Here is a 15,602-nt window from a genome sequence, read left to right on the forward strand (position 1 = left end):
CGGAGGAAGTGCCAAATCAGCCTCTGCAAAGGCAACAAGATCAATGAAAACTGTGTACAGTGCCATAAAGCCATGTGCAGAAAATTTGTGCGTAAAACAGAAATGACCTGTGCTAAGTGTGCCTAGCAGCTTCAAATGACTTCAGTGAAAAGTAATATAGAGTTGTTTGTAAAACACATGTGAGAGTAAAATGGACCAAATATACTAAATGAGTCTAGAAGGTTGTATGAGTAGTTAATTTATTAAAATCTATAGCTGAGAAACTTGTTAGCAGTAGCAACAATAAATTTGTATGATACATTGTTGTTCAAATACGTCAGTAATTGTTATTTATAATTGGAAATAATTGTTATGATTACTAGAAATAAAACATGGATGAACAAACACTAAAAAGAAGTGCTTGTTTAAGTCAAATATGAAAATATTTTATGTGGGGTCAAAATGACCGCTTTCCCCCGTTTTAGGAATGTCAGAAACTCCGGTGTTCTAGCGTTAAATGAGTAGGGAAAGTTGAAAATTATTAGTGATTTACAATTTTGCAACTGCACCTGAAGATGGGCCCAAAAACTGTTTTTTTTTTCTTTTTAGAAATCAAAAATTTTTATAACTGTATCAGATTTTATCACTGATGATTAATATCAACAGTTGCGTATGTCCCACCAAAGATAAACACATGAATTATTAGTTTACATTTTCACAGGGCAAAAGACTGCTTACCTCAACATTTTTCACTTTCAGAGCATTGTCAATATCAGGTCCCAACATTTTTTGCCTTTTCCCATGGTGCATGAACTTCATTGCATCCTAAATCACAAAAAATCAAATTTCAAGACCAGAAACATTTTCAGCAGATCACAGTAGGTAGCAATGACAGTAATAACTATGGTAGCCCTACATTTTACTTGAGCAATCATACATAATGTTTCAAATACTAACCTTAATACAAATTAATTTTAAAGTACACTAAAGACAGTACAAACATTAGCCATATATTACAAAAATTTCATTATTTAATGAATGTTGAGAGGAAATGTGACAAGTATTACTGAAAAGGAATGATTCTGTACAAGCTTGAGTATGACTAAGGGTTTCCCTGGAACTTAAAATGTAAGGTAAAGTTTATCAATAACAAGAATTGATAGGAGGCTAAGCAGTTTGTAAAGTCTATGTTGGTTATCTGTGGAAAGTGACACACACTGATGAGACGGAGAAAGAAGTTATAAAGTACTTATGGCTCAAGGAGGGCATTTTACAATGATGTCACATGTACATTATAGAAAATTAGTCACTGTTCATTTTTTGATTGCCAGCTTTGTCACTATGTGCCCCTCAGAAGTTCACATTACAGCCTACCATCAATCCAGTTAAATGACAAGTAAGTCAGTGTTTCCTATTAGAACATACTCTTAGGAGGCATCAATAAAATTACAGGTCAGCCAGAGGAAACTGAGCGGGCAATAATTTGGCCAGAGTACAGCTGACAAGTGGATGCAGCTACCTGGTGATTGCATCAAAGCTCCCTGCTGGTGCACTGCTTCTATTCAGCTACAGTACTGATAGGATGCATTCTTGAAAAATAAACTAACAATGTGGTGTTCATTCACATAAGAAAGCACATCTGACACACAGGATTGTCAACTCTGGCTAGAGCCTTTTTGATATTCATGCCTGGAGTTTTCATTGCAAATCCTAAATAATTCATCATTATTCATCTTTTTGTGTTCTAACCTTTAAGTTCTTTGTATTGTCCTTGTACCATTCCCTCATTATGCATTGAAGGGCACAATTAAAAAGAAGTGATGACAGGCTGTCTCCCTGCCTTAAACCAGTTTTCACCAAGAATGATTCAGAAAGCTCCCCTCTGAACTCACTTTACGAATTTGTATTTGTTAGGTAAGTTTAATTAATTTTGGGTGGAGTCCAAAATGTCTCAAAATTTTTAACAGTGAGGAACTATGGATAGAATCATATGCTTTCTTAAAATCTATAAACATAATCGAGAGATGCTTGTTTTGTTTGTGGTAATAAACCATGATTAATTTCAAAGTAATCTTTTGTTCGGCACAGCTTCCCCAAGATCTGAAGCCTCCCTGGTATTCCCTGAGTTTCTTGTTCTTTGATTCTATTGTGTAAAATCCTGGAAAAAATTTACAGGTGCAGTCCAAGCATTACATTCTTCTATAGTTGTCCGGATCACTTTTGTCTCCTTTTTTCATAAAAAAGTGGGCTAATTATAGTTGTGGTCCATTCTTCTGGGAATTTTTATGTTGCCCAATTTTTTTGTAAAATTTGTTTTACCAACATACTTCCACATTTCCACAAACACTTTATTTTCATCACATGCTTTGGAATTTCTCATTTCTTTGAGTGCAATTTCTATTTCTTGCACTGTAGGTGGGTTTACATTTTCTGATTTGGTTTTTACAGGGGTGCTTGGGTCTATTGCTAAAATCTTTGCATCCAGGATTTATGTATCTTCCTTGTTATTACGGGCTATTTTCCATCTTTATTTCTCAGCAATAGTATGGGAGGGTTGCTAACTGTGTAATTGTTTATCAAAGGTTTTGAAATAATCTCAGGAATTGGTTTTGTAGTAGTTTTCTTTAAATGGAACTCAGTAGATCCTTTTGGTATTGCTACTTTGTCTTTCTGATAATTTCAAAGAATTTTTATGATGTTTCTGAGGTCAGTTGCATCTTCTTCTGTTTTGCGAGTTTGAAATTTCGTCCAAGCTTGATGTTTTTCATCATGAATTTCATCACATTCCACAGTCCATCATGCACGTTTTTTATGTGATTGACTGGGCAGATACTTCAAATATTTTTTTTTTAAATAAGTATTAGTTTCTCAAGATTATCTGTTATTATTGCATTTTGGGTGTTTTTCTGACATTTGTCATTTTTGACTAATTTATGTGAGTCATACTTTCTTAAGATTTGCTGCTGATCTCACTCTTCTCGCCAACAACATTCAAGAAACCAAACAACAAATACAATCAATATAGGAAATAGCCCAGAGGATTGGCTTTAAAATATCTTTTGAAGAAACAGAAATAATGCAAACAGAACCGCCACTGGCAAACAAAATTAGAATCGGAGAACACAACATAAAAACAAAACTGTTGAAAAGTTTAAATACTTGGAAGGAATACTAACACACAACCACAAGGCAGAGCAAAATAAAAAAAAAAAAACTGATTAAAACATATCATGTTACCAAGAACACATAACAAAAAATGCCTCTCAATAGCCACAAAACTGAAACACTACGAAAGTCACACAGCCACATATAACATACACAAGCGAAACTATATTTAAAACTACCAACACTGTAGAAACAGACAGGTTACTGAAAATAAAAGGAGGATAGTCAGAACATGTGTAAATAGAAAAAAAAAAAAAAAAAGTGGGCATTTGGAAAATAGCTTCAAATGAAAAAGTTTATAAAGAAATAGAACCAGTGAAAAGGACAATGAAAAAGAAACTGATCTCTTTCCTAGGACATTTTACGAGGACAACAAAAACAGAATTAGCAGGAGACTGATTGAAAAGTTATAGAATAGAAAGAGCAGCATTAGATGGATTGCAGAGAACAAGGAGGACATGATGAAATTATATATTATGGTGGAAGACTTGAATGGCAAGAAAGAAGCCCTCAAGATACTGCAGGACAAACATATCACACTACTAATAAAAACTAACAGACAGAGGATGGGAAGGGTGATTTCGGAAGAGGAGAGAAGGGCACGATCTGAAAAAAATGCAAAAGCACTGGGCCAACAAAAAACAGAAGAGATGGCTCTTTGTATAATATCAGAGGAACCAATGCTTCCCCAAGAACACATAGGCCAGCTATTTGAAATTTCCTCTCTCCTTATTTAACCTGAGGAAGTCGGAGACTCTAAAATGGTGCAAAACCTCAACTTTCAGAGAATCCTGTCGACAACCACTGCAACTTCAAATACACAGCAGCAACTGAGACCCCATCAGCTTGTTACTATTCCACTCTAACATATGCAATCTTATGAGCCCTTTGTATTTATTAAGGTGCTGAGAGTTGATACTTTCCAAATCCAACAAGCGTATGAAATTCAGAATCAACATTATTTGAATATCATAATCGGTATGCAGTGCCCCAACTACTAATTCATTGCAAGCTGTAGGTCACAATCAATACTTTTTTCCCCTTCAACTATATACATAAAAAGATCACTCAGTTTCACTTTAATGCTTTGTGTGTGTGTGTGTGTGTGTGTGTGTGTGTGTGTGTGTGTGTGTGTGTAACTGCATGCACGCGCGCACGCGACAGAAATACTGTGCTACAAAACAAAAGTTTTAAAAATAAGTGACTAAAAAGACAATTTTCAAGATTTTAGTGGTGTGGTGTACCATAACATTCTTTGCTCAGTACCACATATATCTGCAATTATATCAAACTACTTAATGATAAAGTAGTGGATAAGTTGAAAACTATTAACACAGAATATTTATCTTCAAGCTCCAACTGGTAACAATTTTTTCCCTGCCATTAAATATGATATTCAGCTGCAACAAAGTTAAAAATTGTTTAGTTGCATCATGTTTCAAACACTACAGGAAGGTGATGTTCCACTGCAATGCAAAAGCATCTGCACATGAAGGATGTTTTAAATTCTTGTATTAGGTTCATACACCTAACTGTGATGCCATCCTGTAATACCATCCTGTGTGACCTGGTGTTTCACCAGTATAAATTTTCCTCTTGTATTTACAGAAGACGACATTTGCTAAAACTGTTTGAAATGTGTCACGGAACTCCAGAATCCTGTCTCCTGTCATGTTTCTTGTTTTCCAATAATATGGCTTACTTTGCCCTCCCTAGTTTGCACTGTGGGCTCTTTTATGATGGTTGTTGGGAACAGGATACATTGTCTGAAAGGGCACAAAACTGACAAAGGTAAAGGTAATTTCAGGAGTGTCCCAAGGCAGTGTTATAGCATATCGTTTGCACTGACCTAGTAGACAATGTGAGTCTGTCTGCAGATGCTGCTGTTGTCTATAGGAAGGCTACAATGGCAGAAGACTACAGTGAAATGCAGGAAGACCTGTAGAGGATTGTCAATTGGTGCAGGCGCTAGCAGTTGACCCTGGATGTAAATAATTGCAGTGTATTGTATATAAATAGCAAAGAGATCCATCACTGCTCAATTACACTAAGGTGATAAACCAACAAAACCAGTAATTACCGTAAAATACCCAGCAGTATCCATCTAGAGTGATCTAACATGAAATGACCACATAGAAAAAATTATAGGAAAGGCAGTAGGAAATCTGAAATTCTTTGGAAGAATCTTAAAGAAATGATATTTAACGAAGGAAGAATTGACTTACAAAACACTTCTTCGGCCAATTCCTGAATTCTGCTTAACAGTCTGGTACCGTTACTAGGGTAGTTTAATGGAATGGATAGAAACACTCCAATGAAGAGTGACGCATTTTGTCACAATAAATTACTGTAAGTGTGAGAGCATTACAGAGATCCTCAACAAACTCTTGTGGCAGATGATGTAATAGAGGTACTGTACATCATGGAGAGGTTGAAATTTCAGACACCTGTGTCGTAAAACATGTTCGGCAGCGTATCAATTCCTCTCACACATCTCACAAAATGACCAAGCCGAGGAAATCGGAGCTCATACATAGGTTTACTAACAACCATTCATGCCATACACCTTTCATAAACCTAACAGAAAAGGGAAACATGAGAGTAGAACTAGAAGTAACCTCTACTACAGATGGTAAGGTGATATGCTGACTACAGACATAGATGTAAATGAAGCATCGTGTCTTCACTGTGTGCTCTGATGAACATGCAATAAGGAATTAACACACTGACAAGATGAGGAAAATATTCAGTTGGGGTTGACTCATTCTCACTACAATGAAATGTAGTTTAAAATGCTATTGTATTTACTTCAGACACAGAAACTTCTGTTGTCCTCTGAAATTATTTTTAGGTGTAAGCATGAAGTGTGCACATGTGAGTGATAAGAATATTGTGGAAAGTAGATAGGAACTAAATATTACAGAGGTCTCTTCAAAGGCTTTGCAATTTTCACACTCAGATGCAGGTTGCGTATCTGGCTAAGCTGTAAACATGCAAAGTCCAAATAAAATATTTTTTTAAATAATTTTTTTTACTTTCTTATTACAAAAAAAATTTCTCTTAAGTGTGATTTACACTATCACAGTCTGGAGTAAAACAGCAAGCAAAAGATTTAGGTAATTAAGATCATGTAGAAATTCAGAAATAAATTGGAAGCATACATTATTATCCACTTTTTGTACAAATTACAATTTAACTATATTGATTCAGGGACTGGTAATAACTTTGACAATATGTTGTGTGACAATGCTTACAACAGAGTAAATATTCCACCACTTTTGTAGTACAAAGATAATCATTAGTCTTTCTAATCACTTAAATAGTGCGTCGGCAGTAAGCCATCAATAGCAGCCTAATAACATTATTACCAAACAAGATACCCTTAAATCTTTTGTTGAGCACTAAAGTCCCTAGTTTTCAATTAGCAGAAGTCACACGACTTTGGGTCAGTACTGTTTTTTCCCTGGCCACATAACATACAACATGGAAAGTGACAGAACCAAGAGCGGAACTCCCTCTGCATTGCTCTTCCTTGTGCACCAGTTTGTATGCTGGGTAGGGCTTGGTTCCTCCCCCACCTTGTTCTATTATTTATTTAGAAAAATAATGTAAGTAACTTTTATGTTTTAATTAGAATGGAGTAAAAACAATTATCATTTACAATAGTTTCTAATAATCTGTATAATTAGTGACAGTTACTTCTCACTGTTCACACACAACCTGCCACACCTGAAACTTGATTTCAGGATGAGATCTATGGTGTATGCTGTTGTATAGTGTTTGATTTGTGCTTAATCCACATGATCTATGAATCAGTTAAGCCCAACTGATTTGCAACTTTATATTTCATTTCAAATCAACATGACACATGACAAATTAACAGTAACTATTATACAAACTGAAGACTATACGACAAAAAGGTGTCATTACAAATTTATCAATTAAATTATACTCTTTCAAAGATCTTCCAACACCCTTCACTTGATGAGAAATGTTGCCTGCCTCAAATGTGAGCTATTTTAGCAAATTTTCTTGGCTATAAATTAGTGGCAATTAAATCATGATTAGTTAACAATGAGATACCTCTCCACAGGCTAATGATCTCATCAAAATGATGGTGATCATGGCCTTAAGAAACAGCAAATGGTTGACATCACTAACATGAGAACAACAGCAAAATAAAATCTGACACAGTACTGCAACCTCCAGTGGAGTAGAGTGTTCTGGGTCAAGAATGGTGGTGTTATTAATGTTTCAAAGACATTAAAAACTTGAAATTATCAGGTCACACTGGAAAAACAGGGTTTTAATCAGGGAAGTATATATAACTATGGGATGCCCAACACAAAAAAATATTGTCATGACACAGGGTTTGGCTTTTTACCAACTCTCAACCAAACTGTCATCTTCCAACATAAACTAAGTCTTGGTTATGCTTCTGATTAGTCTGTTATCACAAATTTCATTTAACTTCACTGGATTCGATAATTCACAGCCCATCACATTCCAATGTGACCAAGACATCAGGTAATGTACACTCCAGTCTTTCACAGGAAACTCAAAAAGTTTAAGTGTCTGATCCCACCCATCAGCTTTTACCTGTGGCGTAAGGCTGTTGTGGTGTCTGACGTCATCATGATGGCATGGAATTTGGTTTGTGAGTGTGGCGTCTTTGTAGGTGTTGTGGTTCATGGTGCCCTCTGATGGTGTGTTTAGGGGGTTTCATGTTGTATGGTGTATTTGGTTCAGTTTGGTGTTACTGATTCTAGTGGCTGGTTCTCGTTTTGGCTGTGTTTTGAGTGGAACTGGTTTCAGTGAGTTAGCAATTTAGTGGTTTTGTGTGAAAGTAATTGTTGTGCTGTTCACTGTAGGTAGTGTGTTAATGTGAGTAAATTAATTTGTTGTTGCTCTTGTTAGGTATCGATATAACCAATAAAATAAATAGTGTGCGACTCCATGCTATGATGTGCGCGACTCAGTTGGGAGACGATCAAATTTTTACAGCTTTTTGTGTTGATTACGGAGGTGGTTAAGTGCGCTGCCTGTCTGATGAAAAAACATTGGCAAAAGTTCCGGTGTCTAGGACCAGGGGCGGTTATGTGTGGCAGTGCCACAGGGATAACCAATGGTGCTCCATACGTCGCAGTTCCTGGTTCGAGAAGCCTAGGTTGGGCATGCACGAGATTGTGTTATTGACATATTACTTTTGTTATAGAACCTCTCAAAGTTTTTGCGTGCATGAGAATGGCGTGAGTGAAAGGAGTGTGCTTCACTGGTTTTCATCTTGCCATGAAATATGTTCCGAGTTTATTAAGTACAGGAGTAAGTTGGGTGGGCCTCGGGTTTTGGTGGTGATGGACGAGTCGCAGTTTGCAAAAAGGAAGTATGGGAGGGGTAAGTCTGTGGTTGGTCTCTGGGTGTGTGGGGCTGTTGTACAGGGGGGGGGGGGGGGTGTTTTTAGGGTTGTGGAGGGGCAGTATAAGGTGGAATTAGTGGGGTTAATTGAGGAGTTTATAGAACCGGTTTCCACTGTAGTTTCCGATGCTTCTTCTTCTTATAGGGTTAAGAGTTTAAAAATTATGAGACGGGGGCTTGTACAAATACTATAAAGGGGATGTGGGGGGCCGTTAAGTCAGTTATTGGGAGGGGGAAGAGACGCTCTTCCAACCTTCAGTCTCATTTAGATGAGTACTGTTGGCGGAAGAGCATACCTAAGGGCTATTGTTTTTTTCGGAGCTATTAGTAAGATGTAAAGGCCGAGGGTGGTTGGTTGGGGTTGTTTGGGTGGGTGGGTGACTGCGGCTCCGGGGGGAGGGTTAGTTTTTGGTACTGTTTGTGAGGGGGGGGGGGGGGGGGAAGTGTGTTGGTTTGTGATTTAGTTGTGGAGGATCTATTTTGTTGCAGTTTTCGTTGAGGTTTTTTTTTTCCGTCTGGTTTTTGTTTACAGGTATTTTATTTTGGGGTGAGGGGAGGGAGGTTGGGTTGGGGTGTGGGTCTCTCTTCTGGTTGTGTATTTTTTTCATTGGTTTGTGGCTTTGTGTGTGTGTGTGTGTGTGTGTGTGTGTGTGTGTGGGCGCGCGCGCCCCTGTGTGATTGTAGTGGCCGACCTAGGTTGTGGCGCTGGAACTTTGTTGTGGTAAGTTTTTATTTTTCTTGCTCTTAGTGTATTTGTTGTGGGGTGGGTCGAAGGCGGTGTTCCATTACAATGTGTGGTTGTGGCTGTGGGTGTTCTGGTGTCGGGAGTTGCTGTTGAGCTATATAGGTCTAGGGAAGTGTTCGATTCCAATTTGTGGTTGTGTGTGTTCCGCTATCAGGAGTTGTTGTTGAGCCACATAGGTCAAGGGAAGTGTCCAATTCTAATTTGTCGTTGTGGGTATTCTGGTGTAGGGAGTTTTTGTTATGCTACATAGGTCAAGGGAAGTGTTCAATTTCAATTTGTTGTTGTGGCTGTGGGTGGTCCAGTATGATGTCAAAGGCGCCATATTGGCGTCGTGGTGTATGGTCGTTTTCGCCATATTTGTGACGTCATGGGTCAAAGCAAACGGGCGGAATCGGACGCTTCTATATTTCCACAACAAAATCCCTCAATGTATAGGCATCTCCATTAAACTTAAAGGCTATGGCTCTGGTGAACAATTCTATCCAAACCTCAACACACAGGAAGAAATGACATGCTATACCCAAATCATATCATTAGATACAACTAAAAACACGACAGGCACTACTGATGGTGTATTTACAGCCACAGATGCCGATGGCTCAGGCTGTTCACTAAACCCATTTAATCTAGTAGAATATAATAATGTTCTATCAAAATCATGCACATTTACAGCTCAGAATTGTGGCCATATTACTGTCTTCAGGCTTTTTAATTAAGACACTTCAAACGAAATCGAGTATTAAATTCCTGAATAAATGGGATATGGTGGTTTCTTGGATTTCTAGTTTAATGATACTCTTAGTTTTAACTTAACTGCTATAAAATAATGAACTTTAAATGCTACAGTAAATGATCAGGTACATTAAAAACCTGGCAATGACCTTGGCAGATGCTTGGTAACGCTACATTGTTAACAATTATGCAAGAATGGGCGTGCTACACTCCACTCGGAAAGGAACGGTGAACCGTACTTCATAAACTGGTTTCTGCTCTCGCCAAGTCTTTGTTTCTTCCAACATGCTTAAAGCTGCAAGAGGCATTAAACTGGAATGCAGCGTGCTTGAAGAAAATGTGATGCAAACAAGTGGGCACAATGAATATGTCTTTGAGACGTCTGTGACCCGCAATAAGGTTCTAAATTATAGTGGAACAAATGGTAATATTAACAGTATACACCACAAGGATTTTGCAATCACTGGTGTTGCACAATAAACGTAGGCTGTTCATAATTATTGGTTGTTAGTGATAATAACACAACGTCAAATACCCCAATTTTTGCTATAGTTCTTCAATTAATGGTAGGTACTGGTCTCTCCCAATGAAATTTAAATTTAAAACTGCGCTGCACAGTTTAGCAGTAACATTTTTTTGGTTTATGAATAAATAAAGCCAAGAACATAACCTCACTTACTTGGATAACTAGTTTTAACCTGTAAGAAACATCGTCTGCTAATTCCTTCGCTGCATCGTCCGGAAGATTGCCTATTCCTATACTCTCTGCAATAGTTTTTACTGAGTCCAACCCTAATGACGTTCCATAATACAAATCACCGTCACTCATTCTTCTCTGTTGTCACAAAATTCCAAAGCTATTAACCCTAACATTAGAAATTGTGAAGATACACCACAGCAAAGTTTCGCTTTATTTCAACGGTTTAGCAGTAAATTATCTGAGGAACCTTACTGGAATATCTTTATAATTGGTAAACAAGAGACTAGAATGTTAGAATGTAAATGTTGTGAAGTGTCATGTTGAGTCGTGGTAGAGGGAGATTGGCAGTAAATGAGGCAATAAGGGCAGTGGTGTAATGCACCGTGTATGTCATTATTTCGGAGATTTGCTGAAGGCGTGAGTGAATATCATGGAAAGTTTGTATCACCAGACATATAAGCTAGTGCAAGAAACGCAACATGCTTTCGTAGGACTGGAAAGGTTTATTGGTGAAAATTCTGAAGAAATTGAAAAGGAGCTCCAGGATAAAATCAACGTAATAGCAAGGTATGTTCTTTCATGAAGATTAATCTTACTGTTGGTCTGTAGCGTCGTTGTTGTTACGAGGTGCTGTTGCATAGTTGCATAACATATGGATTTGTGCCGAATTATAACCGGTATGCGGCCTTTTGGACATACGTTTCTCGCACTTGTAATGATCAATTGCAAACTCCGTCTCTGTTTATCTGAGTGAAACGCCGTGGTTATGGTGTAGCTCGGTTGAAAATATCTAGATTTGATAATATTTCGTGCACAAGACGCGCGAGGATTGTGAAAGGTAGTAATGTGTACAATTTAAGGCTGTAAAGGACACTGGGTACAGTACCATACATTAGAGTCCAGGGATATGCAATATCAAGCATAATTGGAAAAAGAAAAGCTGGGGAAGTTATGCGGAACGGCTACAAGTATTGAGAACATCTGTAAATAGTATACATTTCAGATGTTAGTCGCAGAACCCATATTGAAGTGTAAGTTTTTAGGTATGCTAGAAATTCGATTTACGAAGGCACACTTTATGATTATCCAGTTCACTTCACAAAAGACGAAAAGTTACCTTTTGATATTGTTAGAAAGGATCCATTAAGTGTGTTTCGATTAGGGAGTACAACTTTGAGGACCTGTAATTCACCTGCGATAACTGGAACAACACTGGAAGACTTAAACTATACCTGCCAAACAGAGATGTGCCCAGTCATCCCTCAACACCAAGCCATGAAGCAAACTAAGTGATGCTCAACACAGGGCAGACAGTTCAGGGGAAGTGGTATTAAAATCCCCATCCAAATGCCCCATTTTAATTTCTGCAGGCTGATTCACTTCCTATTAAAAAGATCGTGTCTGATTTCCATTCCTATCCTTGCCCCAGGTAAGATTGTATTCAAAGACCTCAGATGTTAAACCATAATTAATAATTCTTCCTCTCCTGCAGAAACTGTTTATAGAATACATTGATAATTGCTGGATGACATAGAGTATAACTTGAAATAAAAATGGATATTAGTTCACTTCCTTAGTATTCACTCAAGTTAATGTATCTGAAGGACTAAAACATTTTACGCGAAAATTTGAAGTGCCATTTTTTTTTACTGTAGAGCCAACTGTTTATAATGCTCTATTAGTTGATTCAGTGTGTATTCAGACAGAAGATATTTGTGTAAACCAAAGAACATTATATAATAGTGACCAGCCACTGTTACCATGGTGAGGCAGTGCAGCTGTTAAGGCACTGAGCTCATATTTGGGAGGATGGGCTTCACTGTGTCTGGCCACCATGATTTGGGGTTTCCTAGATCACTTCAGGCAAATTTGGTGTCGTTCATTCATAAAGACCACAGCTGAACACATGTCGTTTTCTTATAGAACATATTTAAGTAATCTGTGTATATCCATATTTTGAGCTATTGAGTTTTGTTGTATTGCTGTACCAGCTCCTATATCATTGCAAGATGATCCTTGGATGAAATAAGTAGATACATGTTCCCATATTGTCTTGTGTAAAGTAAAAGTTAAATGGCTTTTGCCATTTCTTACTACCTGATTTATCTAACCTGACTTTGCACAAAAAAACTTTTGAGATAAGTATTTATTATACTTCTGTCAATCATGACTCTGCCACTTCTTTGAGGTTAAGTTAGACTACACACAACATATTTTGGTCTCAAATACACACCATATGCCATATTGTCAAGTTTACTGCAGTGGTACTATTTGTATAAATCTGTTTGTATGATCGCTTCTTAAAACTGTTGCTGTGGGCAAAATGTAGGTGTAATTTAGGTCATAATATAATGAGAACAGCATAATTGATCTGCAGGCATCAAGCAGTTACTCTTTCCTTCTCACACTGTTCAGTAGGTCTCCCCTGATCCAGGGTTCTGGGTGACTTTTCCATAACTCTACCAATTTCCTAAAACTTCCCAGTCATTTTCCTCCATCTCTCTTCCTATCTCTTCAACCCTTCTCTCAGGAGGAGGAGGAGTCACTGGGTCCAGAAGTTTGTGCAGTTCCATATATTTTATGCGTGTTTACTGCTGCCGCCACTATAGTTTCAAACATAGATTGTTTTTGTTAATATATATAAAGTGTGTGATTAAGGGGCATAATCTGTATCACTTCAGGCAGGGAGGTTACCTTCATAGTCTCGGATGCTGTTTGGCATACGTTAAAAATCTGGAGTAAGAAACATGGTTGCCCCCCCCCCTCCCCCCCCCCCCCCCCACTCTCAAAAAAAAATAGTCTGCTCCAAGATACAGGCATCCAAAGATGACACTGTGAACACTATTTTGAAGATGTGAATTTCAGAAAAAAATTTTAAAATGCAGATCTCTGTAACAGTTATACATATTTTGTGAGATTTTTTTAATTTGAAAGAAATTGCTTTATGATTACAATGGTATCCTCCATTTGGAAATATCTGTCAAAGTTCTCTTACCGTCGTCTTCTGAATTTTTAAAATAATTTACTGTTTTTTTAAATGCCCATCCAGAAAAGTTACATTTTTTTCTATTGATAAGTACCGTATAGTACTACATTCTATGTAAAGCAGAGCTTCCACGTTTAAGTTGGGTAGGATTTATTTAAAAAAAAAAACCCTTTTTTTTTAACTTTAAAAGATAATGTATGTCTTCACTGAAGTTGTTTCTCACTAATTTCTTTGTTACAGTGTTTATTTCTATTGTCTTTGTTGCAGTTATTTATTTTCACTTTCATTGTTGCAGGTATTTCTTACATTTTGTTGTAGTTTCTTTGTTGCGGTTGTTCATTGCAGGTTTCTGCATTGTAGTTGTTCAGTTCTAATTTGTTTACTGAAGAAGCTTCTAATCTGAGACCATCCAGTGAGTTCCGTGTTTTTGTGAGGAATTTGCCAGTTGATACAGTTGCATTGTGTTTTGTGAAAAGGACTGTTTGAAATGTCTTCTGATTGGGACCAATGGAGAGTGAAGTGTGCTGACTATTTGCATATCCATAAGAGAGTGATATATAAGTTTCCAGTGACAACTTTTTGTATTCTAAATGTTTTTACAGAATAACAACAATGTTAGTAACTGAACAAGATGAAACTTCCCATGGTGCAGATGATGCAGATTTTGCATCAATACAGGAAGAATTAAATACCCTTAGTCAGTCAACTACAGAGGTAGATGTTAGCCCTGTTAAGAAACTGTGGTCAGTTAAGTTGAGTCATAAGCTATATGTGTCAAGAAAAATGCAGAGAAATTACTAAAGCTATGGATGAGTACACTACAGCAAAACTGACCACACTCTTCAAAAGAGAAATTCCATCCAAAGAAAAAAATCAACCAAAGGGCTCTCTCCCCTCTTGCCAGGAATGTTTCACAAATATCAGTTCAGCTGTTGAACATTGCGCATCCTACAGTGAAAAAGTGCAAGTTTTTACTATTATCCCAGAGACATTTTCAAAGAAAACAATTTTGAACCGTGTCCCATCAGTATCAAAGTACATGGTAGACAATCAAGAAATGTGAGGTCTGTAAAAGGAGTCTTTGGAAGACCAGATCCATATTATGGTCATCTTGTAGAAGCAACTCAAGTTCCAATAGTGCAGTCATTTTATCTGGAAGATAAATGGGACTGTTCTCGCCCAACAAGAAAGAAACTGTAATTGTAACAGTTGAAGGTTAAATAGTTGTGAAAGTGAAGAGGTACATGACTCACAGTATTATAGACACTTTTGCAAGTTTGTAAGAGCAAGTATACAACTTCACATATTGGAGGATCAAAATTGTATGCACTACAACCTAAGTGGGTAGTTCCACACCCACCTAGAGATGTCTGTTTATGTGTGTACTGTGCCAATTTTGAACATTGTGTGGTAATAAATAGTCTTCATGGGTTTGCCGCCGGATCACGTTGTGCAAATTCCACAATATTTCCTCGGGGCAACTGTCCAACATCTTCAGGTGGTTCAACCTTGCTTGTGGCTAGGTACGACTGACGGTATCCACACACTGATGCCCCATTTTTAGAACACATGTGCGGAGAATGCGCAGCCGCGAACATCACGCATTGCCATATTCAAACTCCCTCTGCCGAAAATCACAGAGCGGCTCTCCTGCACGTGCGCTGTATGCTGCATTTGTCAAGTGCAGCCGGACATTACTCACCAACGGCTGTACTAGGCCAGTGTTATGACGGATCTGTTATCGAAGAATCTTGATTTTCGCGTTGTGATTTAATAGCAGCCAATGCAGGGTTCCAGGCTGTGCTCAGTTGAAATCCCATACCCTTGTTGATGAGATTATCAGCTGTACCGATATGTATTGCTTCCTTAATGATGGAGTC

At 37.7% G+C, this 15,602-nt stretch overlaps 2 protein-coding genes across 2 annotated transcripts in view; one reads left to right on the plus strand and one right to left on the minus strand.

Moving 5' to 3' along the window:
• LOC126272179 (transcription initiation factor TFIID subunit 6) overlaps positions 1 to 10,918 on the minus strand; it is a 128,778-nt gene extending 117,860 nt beyond the window's left edge. Inside the window, exons 1-2 of the mRNA XM_049974832.1 lie at positions 10,716 to 10,918; positions 718 to 804 (exon numbers count right to left, since the gene is read on the minus strand). Coding sequence (XP_049830789.1) covers positions 718 to 804; positions 10,716 to 10,865 — 237 coding nt within the window. The 5' untranslated portion in view covers positions 10,866 to 10,918. The remainder of the gene's footprint in view (positions 1 to 717; positions 805 to 10,715) is intronic.
• A 79-nt stretch (positions 10,919 to 10,997) lies between these two features.
• Positions 10,998 to 15,602, plus strand: part of LOC126272180 (probable Golgi SNAP receptor complex member 2) — a 30,326-nt gene continuing 25,721 nt past the window's right edge. Inside the window, exon 1 of the mRNA XM_049974833.1 lies at positions 10,998 to 11,303. Within this exon, the coding sequence (XP_049830790.1) occupies positions 11,167 to 11,303 (137 nt within the window). The 5' untranslated portion in view covers positions 10,998 to 11,166. The remainder of the gene's footprint in view (positions 11,304 to 15,602) is intronic.

Source organism: Schistocerca gregaria, chromosome 5 (genome assembly GCF_023897955.1).
Source record: "Schistocerca gregaria isolate iqSchGreg1 chromosome 5, iqSchGreg1.2, whole genome shotgun sequence".
Classification (NCBI taxonomy): Eukaryota; Metazoa; Arthropoda; class Insecta; order Orthoptera; family Acrididae; genus Schistocerca; species Schistocerca gregaria.